The 18,132-nt window shown below is 34.6% G+C and overlaps 2 protein-coding genes across 3 annotated transcripts; one reads left to right on the top strand and one right to left on the bottom strand.

The window, feature by feature from the left end:
- The first annotated feature begins 87 nt into the window (after positions 1–87).
- LOC111704027 (uncharacterized) lies at positions 88–6,906 on the top strand. The gene is made up of 11 exons (XM_023476140.1): positions 88–234; positions 1,052–1,264; positions 1,949–2,051; positions 2,444–2,528; positions 2,804–2,987; positions 3,206–3,331; positions 4,173–4,428; positions 4,841–5,151; positions 5,450–5,635; positions 5,861–5,928; positions 6,741–6,906. Exons 1-11 carry the CDS (start codon positions 163–165, stop codon positions 6,856–6,858), a joined length of 1,722 nt encoding a protein of 573 aa, XP_023331908.1. The 5' UTR covers positions 88–162; the 3' UTR covers positions 6,859–6,906.
- A 1,552-nt stretch (positions 6,907–8,458) lies between these two features.
- On the bottom strand, positions 8,459–12,772 carry LOC111704035 (extensin-1). Of its 2 annotated transcripts, none has more exons than XM_023476157.1 (4): positions 12,666–12,772; positions 10,795–10,999; positions 10,211–10,593; positions 8,459–8,982 (listed from the first exon to the last, which is right to left on the bottom strand). In XM_023476157.1, exons 1-4 carry the CDS (start codon positions 12,741–12,743, stop codon positions 8,704–8,706), a joined length of 945 nt encoding a protein of 314 aa, XP_023331925.1. In that variant the 5' UTR covers positions 12,744–12,772; the 3' UTR covers positions 8,459–8,703. The 2 variants fall into 2 exon arrangements, with proteins under 2 accessions (XP_023331925.1, XP_023331918.1); XM_023476150.1 differs by having other exon boundaries at positions 10,211–10,647.
- Between the last annotated feature and the right edge of the window lie 5,360 nt (positions 12,773–18,132).

Consider the following 18,132-nt stretch of genomic DNA (forward strand, 5'->3'; position numbering starts at 1 on the left):
ATTTTTATTGTGATTTTATGTGGAAGGGTCAAATATTCTAGAATATACGGGAAACTCTGAGAATACAGGTCTAGAATATATATATACCCGGAGTCACAGTGCGCAATCTCAATAGTTAACTCAGTGATTTGACAGCTAACAAGTATTCAAAACAGATTAAAAATGAACTTTGAAGGGTTTCAAGATTTGATGAGAAGGATTGCTAGGACCTGGTATGAAAGAGCTAAAGTGGAGGTATATAATGATAATTTCACAAAAACCTTTGTAAAAACGATGATTGTAAATGTCAGATAGTATCATGAAATCCTGGTATATCTTGAAACCAAATTATGCTCTGTTTATCTTTATATTATATGCTTATTTATATATACAGTATATATGTTAAGTACAGGGTTATTAATATATACAGTATATATGTTAAGTACAGGGTTATTCATATATACAGTATATATGTTAAGTACAGGGTTATCCAAAAAGGATGAGACTTCAGTGACACCTGGTTATCTGCAGCTGTAATTCACTATACATAATGCAAACTAAAAATTCTTTTAGATTTACTGAAAATTTTGAAATAATCAGGTTTCAAAGATATAGAAAGTTAAGTTTGTGGCTAGTATTCTATTTCTTATCATATTAATATCAAAACATTTGTCTGGAAACACTGAATTCAAAAATGTTGAAATCATAAACATCGTTAATTATTAATTGAGATTTCTTTTTTATTTTTTTCTCCTTAATTTTTTGCTTTTCGATAAAATCGTTTCACTCATAATAAATGGCGATAACAATTAAACTCATAGATTATTCTCTGGTTTATTTTTAACCTTGAAATGAAAAATTGTAAACAAATTTCTGCCACAACTCTGATTTTCTAATCCCTATATATTTCCAACCCAAGGCAGTAGACCTATGATATTTCAAACTTTGAATTCATTAGATAAAATAATCTAAGTTTGATAAATCAAGAGGCTGCGAAGATATAGGGATTAGAAAATTTGAGACAAAACTCAATTTTTATTTTTTTCTAACCTTAATTTTGACTGTGTTCTAGATCCTAGAGATGGACTACGTGAACGAGTATCTTAAGGTGTCCCCTTTCATTGCTAAACAGACCAAGGAGAACGAGATCGCGTACGAGCGGCTGATGGACGTTAGACTGAAGCTCGTGGATCTATCCTTCGAGATAGATAAGAACCATGACGCCTACATGAGATTCATGCAGCAAGCACTGAATTCACCAGATCTGAAGATGCGGATAGGAAAGGTAGGACAGATGGGAGAGGTGTCAAAAGGAGAAAGAATTAAAGGGACTGTAAGTGTAATTTTATGTGACCTTCAATCCATGCAAAGATGGGAATTCCAGATTTACAACGGTGCACATAAAAGCTTCGTTTGAGCTGAAAACTTTAGAATGGTGCGATATCGAGATTAATGCTTGATCCTCTCTTTTTCTTAATATCGAGACTAACCTAATCTAGTACTTGTAATCTGAAAAGTTTATAAAATTCCACCAATCAGAGTCGCGAATAAGAACTTATGAAGCCGATAAATTTGAAATTTTGCGCGCCATTTAAGATTAATTTACAGAAACGGGAGGGACTCTCTAATTTAAAAAAACCAGTTTTTGATTTTTCTCTACTTTATCCAAGAAAGAACGGTTTAAGAAGAAAATCAAAAGTGTGTCCATTGGATACTCAGATTAAGTAATCGGGATTAAGAATATCTCATTCTAAAGTTTTCAGCTCTGGTCAAGTGTAGAACATATAGGAAAGTCTTTTAATTTTCCCCAAGACTTTGGATCAGGGTTGGATGTAGAATCTTCAATCAGGAACGTATACAGAATTTTTAGGGGCGGGCCCCCATATGAACCCCAAGCCATATATACGCCCCTGTCTTTAATTCCTTTCAGCCATCTATCTTTTCATAAAAGTGAAAAACATTTGTTTAGCCTCTACGTCCTGAAGAGCGGAACTTGATTGATCTGGAGCTGATGATTATGGAGCAGGTCGCAGACTGGGAGCTTGATGTAGGAAAGGTGGAGCCAGAATCAAGTAGGTTTATAGAGTAGGTTCACAATTTATTGAAACTATGTCCTAGTAAATATTTACTTCTTGTAATAGTTAATAACTAATTAAAATATGAGTCAGCATTGTGTAAAATTTTGTTATTTAACTTTTGATGCAATCCATTTAAAATCAAAGAAATTGCGTTTTTTGCCACAAACTTTGGTTTTCTGAACTAAATCTTTGCAACCTGTTGGTGGGAACCTTTGATATTTCAAAATTAGATTATTTGATCTAACAGAATTCATACTTTGAAATTGGGATTAGAAAATCAGAGTTTGTGGCAAAAACTCAATTCCTTTGATTCAGAGTTGCAAAAAACTTTTTTTTATAAGAAATGTTTGTTAATGTAGATCGTGTAAAAATCCTATGCTTTTCAGACTGGGAGAAGGTTCAGGATCTAGTTGTTACTCTACCCAATGATTCAACCCAAACTATCAGAATCTCAGCAGAACCACAGAGAAGGTTAGAGTTAATACTATAACAGGATTTTAAGGAGATTAAAAAGGACGTAATTTCAAGTGGAATTTCGTTTTGAGAGTGATATATGCAATTCACAACGGTACCCTTGAAACCTTCGTCTGATTGAATCGGAAATTGGAGAACTCTAAAAATGAAAAACCCTACAAATAAAAGACCAGTTGAAATTACGTCTACCTAAATTTCCTTCAAGGGATCATTTTCATTTAATCATTCTCATTTAAACAAACCTTTCAAAATACAACAAACTATTTTTTCAGATCTTGGTTTGGGTTTTGTCCCGTCTCCATGAAGATCGGGAGCTTGAAGATGTGTGGAGGATGCAAGATGGTCGGATACTTTGGGAAGGATGAACAGAAGAAGGATTGGACAAACCATAAACAGATTTGCAAGGCTGTCACAAATCTTATGAAGAGATTCAATGTCGGACATATTACTGAAAAGGTAACAAGTTTTCAAACTTAAAATTATTTTTACAAAAATAATATTGCTGCAAATGAATAAGAATTATCATCTAGAAAAAAATAAATATATATGTTTTCATTCATGTGAATTACCATTTTCAATGGAAAGACGAGATAGTTTTTTTAAAATTCTATTTTATCATTTTTGGATTCTTTTTGTCTAACCCTGAAAATAAACTGAAAGCTGTGTATTTCTAGTTAAACGGTGATCAATTAATCTCCGCCTTGTCGACAGAGCTGGGACGGTCCTTACTCCAGGAGGAGATGGACCTAGTCAACTTCCCCAGGGTGTGCGCTGATTGTGGGAAGGGAGGAGCTGTCCAGGTTAGCAATATTTTATATCAATATACTGAGAGCTGTCCAGGTTAACTTTATTGTATATCAATATACTGAGAGAAGGGAGGAGCTGTCCAGGTTAACAATATTGTATATCAATATACTGAGAGAAGGGAGGAGCTGTCCAGGTTAACTATATTGTATATCAATATACTGAGAGAAGGGAGGAGCTGTCCAGGTTAACTATATTTTATATAAATATACTGAGAGCTGTCCAGGTTAACTATATTCTATATCAATATACTAAGAGAAGGGAGGAGCTGTCCAGGTTAACTATATTGTATATCAATATACTGAGAGCTGCTTAAACCGAGGGATTTAGGTGAATATTTTAGGATGTCGACTTTTATTTACAAACATATTTGATTTTCCGTTGTTTTGAAGATATTTTTCTTCTCTCTATTTTTTTAAATGCAAGCTCTTTTTAAAAACTTCTATAAAACGATTTTTATTATTTTTTACTGATATACATCGGCAATTTTAGTTTATAATATCCGGAAGTTTGTAAAAAATATATTCATCTAAATGTATATTATTTTATTAAAAATCCGCGAAATATTTGGTTTTTTTTGTTTACAAAGAGAACATGTTCACAATTGAAATAGATGTTAGGGGCGTAGCGCTTTAAAAGCCTAGTAACTCAATAAACCCTATACTTGGTTAAAAGTTTAAAGTTGTGTAGGCTGTCTTGTATATTGAAAGTTTAGATTTACAAGCAAAGCTGTGTTCCCAAGCTAACTATTCATAATAGAGAGTTGCACTGCATTGCATACTCTTGTATAACATATTATCAATTTAGTATTGAAGCATGAAAATATAATCTATTCAGGACGGATTACGGAACTGCTCCAGGTGCAACTGTGTCTCCTGGTGCAGCAACTGCCTGGAGCAGGGTCGAACTAAGCATGAGGAATGGTGTCATCTTCTCAAAACCTCTCTGGAAGATTACAAACATGAGAAGAGTTTGGGTCACCAGGTTCAGAAATATTGTCCAATTAGTCAAGCCAAGTATAAACCTCTGCCTGCAAGTATAGAGATACTGTTTGAGAAGGATGTTGCTAAACTAGTCTCTAATAAACTACCAGGTGAGATACTGTTTGAGAAGGATGTTGCTACCAGGTTAGAGTACCGTCACTCAAGATATCTAAAATGAGACGAGCAAATGTTTCTTCTTTGAACCATTAAGTTTGACTGTATCGCAGTAGTTTTGATAATAATTGATTAAAACCTAATCGTGTCTCACCGGATTCATAACACTGTATTCCTTTAAATACCATTTAAGAGCTTTATATAAAAACCCTTAAAAGTTAAGTTTACAAACAGGTTTTCTGGTTAAACGGGTTAAATATTTATTTGGATCAAACATTGAAAAAGTGATCAGAAATTATACAACATTTTCCTTTTTTTGCTGTGGCACGAGGGTTATGATACTCATCCATCGTTACCTTCCTCCCCAACCGCCATATAGATTGATTAATGTATTTTTGTTTTGTTCAGGTTACCAGGAGAGTGAACTACGTTATCTAACCTTCCTCTATACTTGTCCTCTAACTATCCTATATGCTGCTGAGCAGGCAGGACTAGCTCAAGGAGATATTCAATCAGTATCCTCTCTTACCATTCATCTAGTCGGAGCTAGAGTAGCGGAGATCAGGCATCTGGTTGGCTGGGAGATAATTGCTCTAAGATTACCGAACCTCGAGACTTTAAACCTGGTTTTTATCGGAGATGAAGTTGTCACAGGAACATTTCCTCCAACCTTCTCCTATAGGAGTAATGAAGCTCAGAAGGACCGCCCTAATTTAATGGTAAATTATTAAGAACCTTTTAAATAAAAAACAAAACCTGAAATGATTTGTAAAGGAACTGATTTCTTTCCACAAACTCTGGTTTTCTAATCACTATTTCTTAGCAATGAAATATCATAGACAATTAATTCTCTCAGATCAAATAGTCAAAGTTTGAAATATAAAAAGTTTACACCATCAGACTGCAAAAATATAAGGATTAGCAAATTTTAGTTTGTGGCAAGAACTCAGTTCCTTTTGCCAAGAGTGACAGGAGAAAAGGCTAAAATATAGTTAATTAGATATATTTCTAATTTAGGTGAACTATAGTTTTGCTCCGCCCCAGCTTTATCAGGATTACGTGAAGACTCCTGGTTATGTCCAACCAGATATAGTTGCTGCTCTCGATTGTGGATTCAAGTTCTATCCGTCCTGGGATCCATGTATCCCACATCTTCTTCCAGCTCCAGGAGTACCTTGTGTTTTTACAGAATTTACGCTTCAGGTAGATGGAATAAAGATGAAGATAATCTTTCAAAATTAGTTGTTAACGATTTTTGAATTAATGGGAACCTCTTGCAAATTTTTATGAAAAAATTAATATTTTCGCCAATTTTTTAATCTTCATTTTTTTCACAAATCGCTTAAATCTCCAAATCAACGTTTTAACTATAAAAAAAAGTCACCGAATGCTGAAATATTAAATATAAAAATTTGATTTATATTTTAGGATACTCGGGACAATCTTCAGAAAGTGGAAACTCTAGTTCCAGATGTTGAAGTATTGATTCCACCCAGGTAATGATATAGGATGTAAACCATTGAGAATATACAAGATTACCCACAAATGATGAGACTTCAGAGACGATTGTACAGAATTTATACTGTCTGTTTCCTTATATTCATGATTCCATTCAACTTAAAAACTTCTTTCTCTCTTTGCCAGATCACTAAAATAACATATTTAACGACAACATTCAAGGCAACAGACTTATTTTGAACTTGTGATCGTCATATCTGAAGAATTTAAAGAAGTTTTTACAGTCTCATCCTTTGTGGGTAGACCTGTAAGTAAGCTGGGTAAGTAGAATATAGATTTTATAAAATGAAATTTTCTTCAAATTGCATGGAATGATAGCCTTTTTTATAGTTGTCAGAATGCCTTGTAATAACTGATACTTGCTAAAGAAATTGTTCACATTTACCTTAAAATCTCATTTTCTTTGCAACCTGATGGTGTAAACTTTAATTTATTTAAACTTTGATAATTTTATATAAACTGTGCTTATGAAAACCTATGCAAAGTATACAGTAAGATTCACGGTTGACCATATGAATTCGTTTACAACATTAGAGTTTACTTTAAAGATTGTAAACAATACCTTTAAGACACAACCCCCCCCCCCCCCGAAGAAAAAAATGTAATCCCTCCTACACAAATTCCTGATTCTAATTGCTTCTGTTTACGGCATTTAGTAAACAAAAGTAGGCTTGACGTTACATGAATCAGCATATTTTAATAGATTTTTCCTCTGGTCACGTGTCAAGTTTGGTTTCAGTAAATAAAAAAGTAAATATTTCGCATTTTTGTTTTACTGTATATTTTCCAGGAGGAATCCCTTCTGCTCTCGGAGACCTGTACGCTGCAGCGATAAAACCGGAAACTACGCCAAGAATAGCGTAATATTCTCAAATGATTATATTTCCGTGATTCGTCGGAAAATGTAGTTTTAAAATTTTATATTTTTGCTAATAAATATTGTTAAATATACGTTCTATATCGTTATCACGCATGTTTAAGATTAACCGTATATTAAAGTATATTAAAGTAAAGAAGCATGACAGTTGAGTATTGAAGTTCACAGACGAATACAGGAAACATAAACGCAAAGGAAAAATTGGAATTGTAAAATTTTGCGAATTTTTGTTTCTTGCATTAGAGATCATTGAAACTTTATATTAGAGATAGATTAAAAAGCATGAGAATTAAGAAATTTGACTTTAAACATAGATATACAAGATGATTAAACAACAATTTAAGTTTTAATAGTTTGAAACGCGACAATCTTTATTATTTGAAATAAGATATATAAATAATTTCTGAGAAATACCAGGGAACAGGAATAAAGGGAAATGAAATGGCGCTGGTCTGGCATGAGAAAGCCAGTCGCACTGCTTTGCAGACGAGTTCGGTATTCCTTACACACACTCTTTTAGTACAGACACACAACATGACTACAGTCAAGGAAATTGCAGAACAATATCGTCAATTATAATTAAACTTGAAAAACGAGTAGTTTATTGTAAACTTTAATCAAATTATATTCTTTCCATGAAAATTTGGCTTTATAGTGTTGACTTAAATATGTAAATAATATATTACATTTATATTAAAAAACTTATTTTTAAGTAAACAATAAACAATAAACAAATGTACTCTCCTAGACTGTACATTTACCGAGATTCGTGTGTCCTGTATATACCTACAGTACACGTCTTCGGTTCGGTATTCCTTAAACACTCTTCTGGTGCAGACACACACACGTGACGTTTCCGCCCCCTGAAGGTTACCCACACAGAATGAGACTGTTAAGAGGACATAAAACTCATTCTAAATGAGATTCCAAGATTAAATTAAGTACTCTGCCTTGGCTTATTAACTGAATCAGCAAAGAAAGAAATAAGTTCACAGTTGCAGAGAATTGCTTAAAATAGGAAACATACAGTAAATATACCGTACAGTCGTCTCTGAAGACTTATCCCTTGATCTAACAAAACTTAAAATTATTCATTTACAGTTTATTGTGACACCCTGTAATATCAAAGTATCAGAGTGAGATTCAGATTCGATATCAACCTTAAAATCTCTGAGTAAATTCATCCTTCATTGATTATCCTTCTCCCTCAGACCAGACGTATTAACCAAACTAACTACTGTTCTCTGGTGCACCTGACAAAAATTCCCAGATGTGAAACATATTTTTTTAGGAAGCATTCGGGTAAAACTAGATTAATTAAAACTAGATTAATTACGCAATTTTGACATTTTAATAATTATTTTCCTAAATTTGACTGTTTTTATGGACATTTTTGCCTTTTTCGGCCATTTTCAGCAAATTCGCCAAGAACTCAGTCAATATTTAAGTTTTTTGAAAGTGAAATATATTTTTGATTTTAAATTTTGATAGTAAAAAGATGAAAAAAAAGTTTTTAAAACCTGTAAAAATCATTTAAAAAAAAATCGTATTTGAGGTAGTTTCACCCTAATAAGCGTAGGAATTTGGGAACTTTTTTTCAGGGGCACATTACTCTTAACAATTCATAAAGATAGAAGTATTGGTTTTATTTTGTCTGTCAGCCAAAACATCCATTAAATACAAATAAATAGTTAAATAAAAATAAATGATACATGATTGAGATTTAAGGCCTGAATGATTTCTGTCTGTAGTTATGACACTAATGTTTATATGAAGGTATAATACTAGACTAGAGACAGAGAAAACATGGTTTCTCTAGCTAATACAATATCTACAATTTATACGAGAATTCAGGTAAATCAGGAATAATAAATAATTACTTATTAAACCCGAAAGATTTGAAATCATTAAAAGAATCCTGGAAAGAGTTGTGGGCTGGGGCGTACGGTGCAGGGGCGGGAGTGTAGGACGCTTTGGGGGGAGCGTAGGGAGCAGGAGCATAGGAAGCCGGGGCTGGAGCATATCCGGCTGATTTCTCTGCTCCACAATGCACGTTGTTCTTGTAGTCGCAGGTTCCAATATATTCATTAAATATGGTTCCGTATCCACAGTGGAAACTATCCTGCTTTCCATCAGCATGGCAGAAGTGATAAATCTAAATACAGAGAAGAGAAGTAGATCAGGGTATACACGGATATTCAGAGAATACATGAATATACCTTGATATACCCTGTATATCCAGGTACACCCTTATACAGGATATTCTTCATTATATTCAGGTACATCCAGACATTCAAAGTATATCCGAATATTTAGAGAATACCCGGATATTTAAAGAATACCCGGATATTCAGAGAATACTCGATTATTCAGAGAATACCCGGATATTTAGAGAATACCGGGATATTTAGAGAATACCCGGATATTTAGAGAATACCCGGATATTCAGAGAGTACCCGGATATTTAGAGAATACCCGGATATTCAGAGAATACCCGGATATTTAGAGAATACCCGAATATTTAGAGAATACCCGGATATTTAAAGAATACCCGGATATTTAAAGAATACCCGGATATTCAGAGAATACTCGATTGTTCAGAGAATACCTGGATATTCAGAGAATCCCCGGATATTTAGAGAATATCCGGATATTCAGAGAATACCCGTATAATCAGTATAACCAGTCGATATTTAGCGTATACCCGGATAATCCGCGTAATCTGGATATTCAGAGTATACATTGATATCCAGAGTGAACCTAGTTAAAGGGTTATATACAATATGATACGCTTGATCTCGATATCGGGTGCTTTTTAATTTGAAGATAATTCAGAATTAAAGTTTCAATGGATTCATTATATGATTTAGAAATATTTTCTTAAATTTATTTTGATGTCAAGTTGTATTGAATCCATTAATATAAGTCGAGTGTAAACATTTTGCATGGTTGAAAGAAATTGTGCCTGAAGAACCTTCAGCGTAAGAACTGTGTTAAATTGAACATGACGTTCAGAAAAGGAGTATGTTACTATATTATGTATACTTACTCTATATTCGTTTCATGAACTTCTTAATTGAACGAATTACGTTGATAATTCGTTTAAGTCAAGCTTTAACAAATAAAACTCGTCTAATTCTAATTTCTCCATCAACTAACTCAATGGCAAATACTATTAGAATTCCTACAGTTTAAGTACAATTTACTGGTTAAATAAAAACACAAAGAGTGGATGAAATGCAATAGTTGCAAAAACTGAGCTTCAAAGAAAAGATATTTTTTCGTATGTAAAATTTACTCCTTCTTTTTAAATTCTATAGCTCGGTAGCACATATTGTGTAAAATAAAGTCATCATTGCAATACTTTTATTACAAATTCTTACCTCACAACCTGCCTCAGGATCTGCATAATGACGGTCTGGGTAGGGAACCTTTCTACAGTCAAAACTAGTGTAGGTTTCAGATACAGTGATCGGCAGAGGTTTGACAGATTCTACTTCATAGGGACGTTTCTCCAGTAGGACGGGACCAACAGGAGCGTGATACTCAGGCTTGGGTGGAGCATAGGCAGCAGGTTCATAGCTGCTTGATGGTTTATACGGAGCGGGTTCATAGGGAGCAGGAGCATAGGGTTCAGGAACGTAAGGAGCAGGAGCATAAGGATTGGGTTCATAAGGTTGGGCAGAATATGGAGAGGAATCATAAGGATCTTTGCTTTCAGATTCAGGAACATAGGCAGGCTTTAGCTTTAGAGGAGGGGAATATCCTGAGGAGTAATCGTAATCGTAATCGTTATCGTTATTGTTATCAGAGTAAGACTCTGAAAATAAGGAATTTTGCATGAATTCGTTGAAAGGACTATTATCATAGGAGTTCTGGGAGGATTCTCCGCTAATTTTAAGAGAATCAAAAGGAAAATTAGAGGAAAAATCTGAGGAAAAGAATGGATCGGAGGAAAAGGATTTACCTGAGTAGGTTGAGGAAGGGAGGTCTAAGGAAGGAGGATTATCAATGAGGTGTTCCATCATGTGCTGACCTTCTCCCCCCTCTAGTCCAGCAGCATCAAGGAGATTCAGCTCATGTCTCATATGTGCTGATTCAGGTATCTTTCCTCCTTTAGCAGGCTCTACACTGTCTCTGTAGAGCTCAAGGGGAATAGCTCGTCTTGTATTCTAAATTATAAAAATCAGAATCTTACTTTCTGGTTTCTAACAGAGGTACTATGCTACCTAGTACCTACCAGAGGCACCTTGCTATCTGGTTCCTAACAGAAGCACTATGCTACCTAGTACCTAACAGAGGCACCTTGCTAACTAGTTCCTTGCTATCTGGTACCTAACAGAGGTACTATGCTACCCAGTAAATATCTGAGGCACCTTGCTAATTAGTTCCTTGCTATCTGGTTCCTAACAGAGGTACTATGCTACCTAGTACATAACAGAGGTACTATGCTACCTAGTACATAACAGAGGTACTATGCTACCTAGTTCCTTGCTATCTGGTTCCTAACAGATGTACTATGCTACCTAGTACCTAACAGAGGCACCTTGCTAACTAGTTCCTTGCTATCTGGTTCCTAACAGAGGTACTATGCTACCTAGTACATGACAGAGGTACTATGCTACCTAGTTCCTTGCTACCTAGTACCTAACAGAGGTACTATGCTACCTAGTACCTAACAGAGATACTATGCTACATAGTACCTACCAGAGACTATGCTACCTACTACCTAACAGAGGCACCTTGCTAACTAGTTCCATGCTATCGGGTTCCTAACAGAGGTACTGTGCTACTTAGTACATAACAGAGGTACTTTGCTTCCTAGCACCTAACAGAGGTACTATGCTACCTAGTACCTAACAGAGGTACTATGCTATCTAGTACCTAACAAAGATACTATGCTACCTAGTAACTAACAGAGGCGCCTTGCTAACTAGTTTCTAATAGAGGTACCTTACTATCTAGGTAAAAAAAGGGTAACCTTAGTTCCCTAAAGATGTACCTTGTTATCTAGTTCCTAAAAGAGGTACCTTGCTATCTAGTTCATAACAGAGGTACCTTAGGATCAAGTTCCTGACAATGTACTTTGATATCTAGTTTCTAAAAGAGATACTTTTTTACTTGATTCCTAACAGAATTACATTGCTATCAAAATCCTAACAGAGATGCTTTGATATCTAATTTCTAACATAAGTCTTTGCTACCTGGTTCCTAACAGAATTACCTTGCTATCAAGTTTCTAACAGAGATGCTTTAATATCTAGTTTCTAACAGAGGTACTGTGCTATCTTGTTATCTACTTCCTAACAAAGGTACCTTGCTATCTAGTTCCTAACAGAGGTGCTTTGATAACAGTTTCTAACAGAGGTACTTTGCTACCTGGTTCCTAACAGAGGTGCTTTACTATCTGGTCCCTAACAGAGGTGCTTTACTACCTGGTACCTAACAAAGATACCTTGCTAACTGGTTCCTACCAGTGGTATCTTACTATCTAGTTTCTAGCAGAGGTTCCTTACTATTTGGTTCCTAACAGAACTATCTTGCTATTTACTATCAGAGGTACCTTACTAGCTGCTTCCTAACAGAGGTAACTTTTTATCTTGTTTCTAGCAGAGGTACCTTACTATCTGGTTCCTAACAGATTTTCCTTGTTATCTAGTTCTGAGCTTTAAACTAGGGATATCGCAAGCAATTGAAACCAGGGTTCATTAATATATAAATAGACATTTTTTAAAATAAATAAATGAATGTTTTTTACTTAAAAAGAATGCAACACATTTTTAGTTTCCCTTAAATGACTTTTATAAGATTGTTTGGACTCCAAAACTATTTTCGCACCCTGTTATATGCTGGATCTGAACTAGCGACCACAAAGATCCAGCCTAGTAGTAAAGCTGTGGTTGACGAACCCTTCATCTTATCTGAAATTTTAAATTATTACAATTTTAGATATTTGCTTAAATTCCTAAAAGATATATAAGTGAAAAGTATCATATCTTCAGAACTATAAAAATTATTAACAAAACTATATTAATAAATACCATCATTATTGGAGTAATTGGAGTGATTGGCCCTTTGAATTTGATGTTTACATTAATTATAACATTGCATTACAATTATTTATTCAATAACAAAAATGTGTTTTCTTTGTATGCAAGACAATTGGAATGCAAAGATTAAGGGATTAGAAAAATGTAGTTTGTGAAAAAGACTCAATTCTTCTCTTTTAATTGTATTTTTCAGAAAACAATCATTCGCCTCTAACTCTAATTTTTAACTCTGATATTTTAAATTATGATAATTTTTTCTTGCTTTCAAATTCAGATATTACATTGCAAACACTACATTATTTTATTTTCTATTTTACTATATAAAGGTATTTTCTAATTCTAATGTCTTGAAAACCTGGTGGTTTAAACCTTTAGTTCGTGCCAAAAGACTCAATTCCATTAGAATTTGATAATTAGAAAAACTGGAAATGAAATAATGCTGTGCTCTGGAACGACTGCGGGGAGTATATAAATACGCATGACGCAAGGACAGATGGACGTGATCCTGTATCTATCTAAATCTACAGATTTCTACAGATGACGCAGAATCAAGATAATTTTCCGTCCCTCCTCCCAGTCTGAAGGTTTTACAATCTACACCCCCCAGATGCTCCAGATTTATCTGTAATATTGAGTCCAGATTTCGTAACGTTATCCATCTTCAAGGATGAATATTACATCTTCGTAATCATAATTTTATACGTATAATCAGAATTTATACTGTCTGTTTCCTTATATTCATGATAGTATTAATTTTAGCACTTAGCTTTGAAACAGTTTGTTTTTTAACTCTTCTGGATTTTCTTGAGCCATGTGAGGTCCCTCAAATAAATTGGGTCCCATCGGTTATAAATATTGAAAAATCAAACCTTATATATATACTAAGGTATAATTCATACAATTATTATAGATATATAATACGGTAGAATGGAACGAATGCAAATGCATAATGCAGGCTAGAATGCACCTTTGCCCGTTTTAATCACTTAAATAGCGTGATTAACTATCAGGTGCATGAGGTGCAATTTGAAATTTAATTTACATAAATTAAACAAATTACATGATTACAAATTTCCAACAATTTTTCTTTAATTTAATGGAAACTACTAATTACGTTGCGATTTGGTAATTTTTGTTAAGAATTTGAACCTTTCTTAAACGAATTATAAATAAATCTACATCTTAGATGCTACACAGTGCTAGGTGTGACAAGTGATGTACCTTCAGTTGGTTTTGCCTTCATTTCTTACAGGAACAAAATTATGGCAAAATTATAAGAAGAGCAAATATTTTTAAAATTGTTTATTCCGATCATTTGTTTAAGTTAAGATATATGCAAAATAACGACCCAAAAACGATCCAAAAGCGATTAAAAAAGGAACGTTTTTGGATCGTTTTCCATTTTTTAAGGATAAAGACAATATTGCAAAGTTTAATAAAAGCAAAATTTTACCTAACATAGTTTTAAAATCTTCAAAGTTTTATGACATTTTTGATTAAAACTATTCAAAACGATTAACAACACCAGATGAAAAAATCGTTCTTAAACTTTTTTTTCAGCATGGTTCACCTTACTGCGTGTATATAGAAGGGGTACATTAATTTGAAAATCGGTTTAGTAATTTTGTTTTCTCCCCGAAAGTTTTTAATGGTTCTTAAGATCTTAAGGGAAGGTTCCGTTATATCTTTACAAAAAAATTGATAGCTCTAATATGTACATTATGCGTACTTACATATTGCACACGAATGCAATTTTATTAATAATTATCTTACTATAGAAGTATTATATATACAACACAAACCGTTGAAACCCTTTGTAAATGCATTTGAGAGTTTTGTGGTTTAATCATCTATTGGATTTATTAAGTACTCGGGTTAGGGTAAATATTGAACCTAAACCAATAATATATCTCATCAATCATGATCTGTTTACATGATCCTTCTCCATTAGCTGGTTGTATACAGAGATACAACACAATTATTCTACAAGATAAACTCTCATCTTTGTTCTCAACCTGACAGGATGCAAGGTTCGAACCCAAACCATCAATATTCTAATTTAAGCCATACCACAATGCTGGCCTAAAGCACAGTTGTAGGAAGGGGGAGAAGAACAAGCAGAGGGTTGAGATAAAAAGCAGGATTGGAAAAAATAAAATGTAAAAAAAGAAAGGAATAAATATTAAACAAGAAAGATGAAAAGACAAAGGAGAAATAAAAAGAATAAATATAACAAAAAAGGATGAATTAGAAAATAACGGAGGTAAATAAACAAATATCTTTATTCTTTTTTTTCTGTAAGTGATATGTAGTATTTTGTTTTTGATTATTAATGACAACCCTAAAACCACCAATTGGGTTTGACATCACGCCCGTCAGCACCTTCCTAACCTTCCTAGCTACTTCATACTTTTATTCTATAATCTGTACTTCAAACTTGTTCCCTATAGCCTGTTCTTTGCACTTGTGTTCTGTACTCTGTACTTCAAACTTCTTCTCTGTAGTCTGTTCTTTGCACTTGTGTTCTATACTCTTTACTTTTACTAATACTCTGCAGTCCGTACTTTGCACTTGTTCTCTGTAGTCTGTGCTTTTCACTTTATCTATTTAGTCTGTATGCTGCATGGCAATCTACGTTCCTTTCAATATGCTGTGTTCTGTAAGCTGTATAAGAAATTCAGACCCTGCGTTCTGTCTTTTGTTTTCTGTTTTAAATATTCAGTATTCTGTATTCTGATTCCAGCATGTATTCATTCTGTATTGGGGAATATGTTTTTCTATAAGCGTATTTTTTATTTTGAGGTCTATTCGGTTTTTAAATTCTGTATTCTGAATTTTGGACTTGTTTATGCTAAATTTTGTGTGCATACATTTACCTAGTATTCTGTATTTGTAGTCTGAACTCTATAAGCTCTATTTCAACCCAATTTTATTATTTTTATAATTTTAAGTTCACGATCCGACAGAGACATGAAGATCCAGCTGAGCACAGCTAAGCTATTAATGACACGGTTCTAGATTTGATAAAAATTAAGGATTCGATTCCCGATATTCTTTCATTAAATATTGTTTATCTAGAATCTAGATGATATATTTAATTAAATATTTCATCACAAAAATTTACCTTATCAAATCTTCTGCATTTTTCTGTCTTGAAACTTTAAAAGCACTGAATAGATTGCAAAGAACTGATTGGTTCTTTGTCAGGTTATTTGCAATTAAAAAAAAAAGAATTTAAATATAATGTTCAAACACTTTAGCTCCGGGTTGAAATTAAGTAGTGTACAAACCTCAGTATCCTGGTAATATACTGTAGTATATAGTAGGGTTGGGCTCTGGAGGATGTTTCGGGTGTTTAGTTGAACTTTATTAGAGTTAGAGCAAAAGATGTTGTAAAATTGTAATATTTATATTTAATGAGTTTTTGCCAGAATACTTCATATTGGTTTAGTAAATCACGAGGAACAGACAGTGGCGTTTACAGGATCTAATCTATGGGGAGTTTAAACTGCATTATCTGCCATCCTTTTTTTGTTTTCTTCAATGAACGGGAGGGGGGAAAGTTGTAAAATACCAGGGATTCAATATGAGGGAAATCCCAATTTTTTTGTTCTTCCCCTGCCCCCCCCCCCACTTGTAGTCTACGCCCTCAAAACTAAGTTTTCGTAAAGGAACTGAATTTCTGCCACACATTCAAACTTTCTAATAGATTATTTGATCTAACATACGAAATAACTTTGCAAAGATATAGGAATTAGAAAATCAGACATTGTTACAAAAAACTCGATTTCTTTGAAGAGAAAAGATGATAAAATTACTCAATTTGGGGCGCATCAAGGTAAACAGACTAAAAAGGTGGAATTCTGTTCCAGGAAAATTTTTGTTCTTGGACAGAAAATACATATGCCAGAGGGTAGGTGAATATATCTGCCGGGGTAGGGGAATATATCTGCCAGAGGTTAGAGGAATATATCTGCAGGGGTAGAGGAATATATATCTGCCGGAGTAGGGGAATATATCTGCCGGATTAGGGGAATATATCTGCAGGGGTAGGGGAATATATATCTATCAGGGTAGGGGAATATATCTGCCAGAAGCTAGGGTAATATATATCTGCCAGGGTAGGGGAATATATCTGTCAGAAGCTAGGGTAATATATATCTCCCAGGGTAGGGGAATATATCTGCCAGAAGCTAGGGTAATATATATCTGCCAGGGTAGGGGAATATATCTGCCAGAAGCTAGGGTAATATATATATACCAGGGTAGGGGGATATATCTGCAAGGATCGGGGAATATATCTGCCAGGGTAGGGGAATATATCTGTAAGGGTAGGGAAATATATATTTAAGGGTAGGGGAATATATCTGCCTGCGTAGGGGAATATGTCTGCCAGGATTGGGTAATATATCTGCCAGAATAGGGAAATATATCTGCTAGGATAGGGGAATATAGCTTTAGGGGTAGGGGAATATATCTGCCAGGGTAGGGGAATAAATCTGCTTGGGCCTAGGGGGATTTATCTGTCAAGGTAGGGGAATATATCTGCCAGGGTAGGGGAATAAATCTGCTTGGGCCTAGGGGGATTTATCTGTCAAGGTAAGGGAATATATCTGCCATGGTAAGGATATATATTCCAAGGTAAGGGAACATATCTGTTAGGGTAGGGTAATATATCTGCCGGGAAGGGGAATATATCTGCTGGGGAAGGGGAATATATCTGCCATGGTAGAGGAATATATCTGCCATGGTAGGGTAATATATCTGCCGGGGAAGGGGAATATATCTGCTGGGAATAAATCTTGCAATGTTGCGGTTTCGAATATTAACCATGAAACCCTAAACACATGTCTTAATCTTAGTAACAGACGCCAAGAACACGACTTGCGTCGGGAACAAGCTATTTAATGCCAGTAAAAAACCTAGCATTCTAATGGGCCATAATAAAGGTTAAGTTTGTAGCTTCGTCTTAAACTGATCAATTTAGCACAAAGACATCACTCCTCGACGTGTATCGGAAAACTAAACTCGGAGACCTGTACGCGTGGGAGAGAGAGAGACGGCGTCATAAGCGTCGGTAAGGAGAGCCCCGCCCAGGCCGAAGGAGGTGCAGGCTCCTCCAGGCATTGGTAAGGTCAAGGATACACCAACTACAGAGGTGATCATTCCACCCTAGATGTAGGATCAGCTTTCAGAATATCCTAGAGTAGAGCTAGGACGGGTTATACTTCAGGTATATGTATGTAGGGGGGGGG

This window comes from Eurytemora carolleeae, unplaced genomic scaffold (genome assembly GCF_000591075.1).
Source record: "Eurytemora carolleeae unplaced genomic scaffold, Eaff_2.0 scaffold73, whole genome shotgun sequence".
NCBI lineage: Eukaryota > Metazoa > Arthropoda > Copepoda > Calanoida > Temoridae > Eurytemora > Eurytemora carolleeae.

What these genes read in the sequence shown, in the direction of transcription:
- LOC111704027 (XM_023476140.1), top strand. Translation starts at nt 163, where the DNA reads ATGAACTTTGAAGGGTTTCAAGATTTGATGAGAAGGATTGCTAGGACC. An exon ending in TCGGACATATTACTGAAAAG is followed by an intron (nt 2,988 to 3,205) that starts GTAACAAGTTTT and finishes GTGTATTTCTAG; the next exon opens with TTAAACGGTGATCAATTAAT. An exon ending in TTACAGAATTTACGCTTCAG is followed by an intron (nt 5,636 to 5,860) that starts GTAGATGGAATA and finishes TTTATATTTTAG; the next exon opens with GATACTCGGGACAATCTTCA.
- LOC111704035 (XM_023476150.1), bottom strand. Translation starts at nt 12,743, where the DNA reads ATGAAGGGTTCGTCAACCACAGCTTTACTACTAGGCTGGATCTTTGTG. An exon ending in CAGATCCAGCATATAACAGG is followed by an intron (nt 11,000 to 12,665) that starts GTGCGAAAATAG and finishes TTTATAATTTAG; the next exon opens with AATACAAGACGAGCTATTCC. An exon ending in CCCTTCCTCAACCTACTCAG is followed by an intron (nt 10,648 to 10,794) that starts GTAAATCCTTTT and finishes CCTTATTTTCAG; the next exon opens with AGTCTTACTCTGATAACAAT.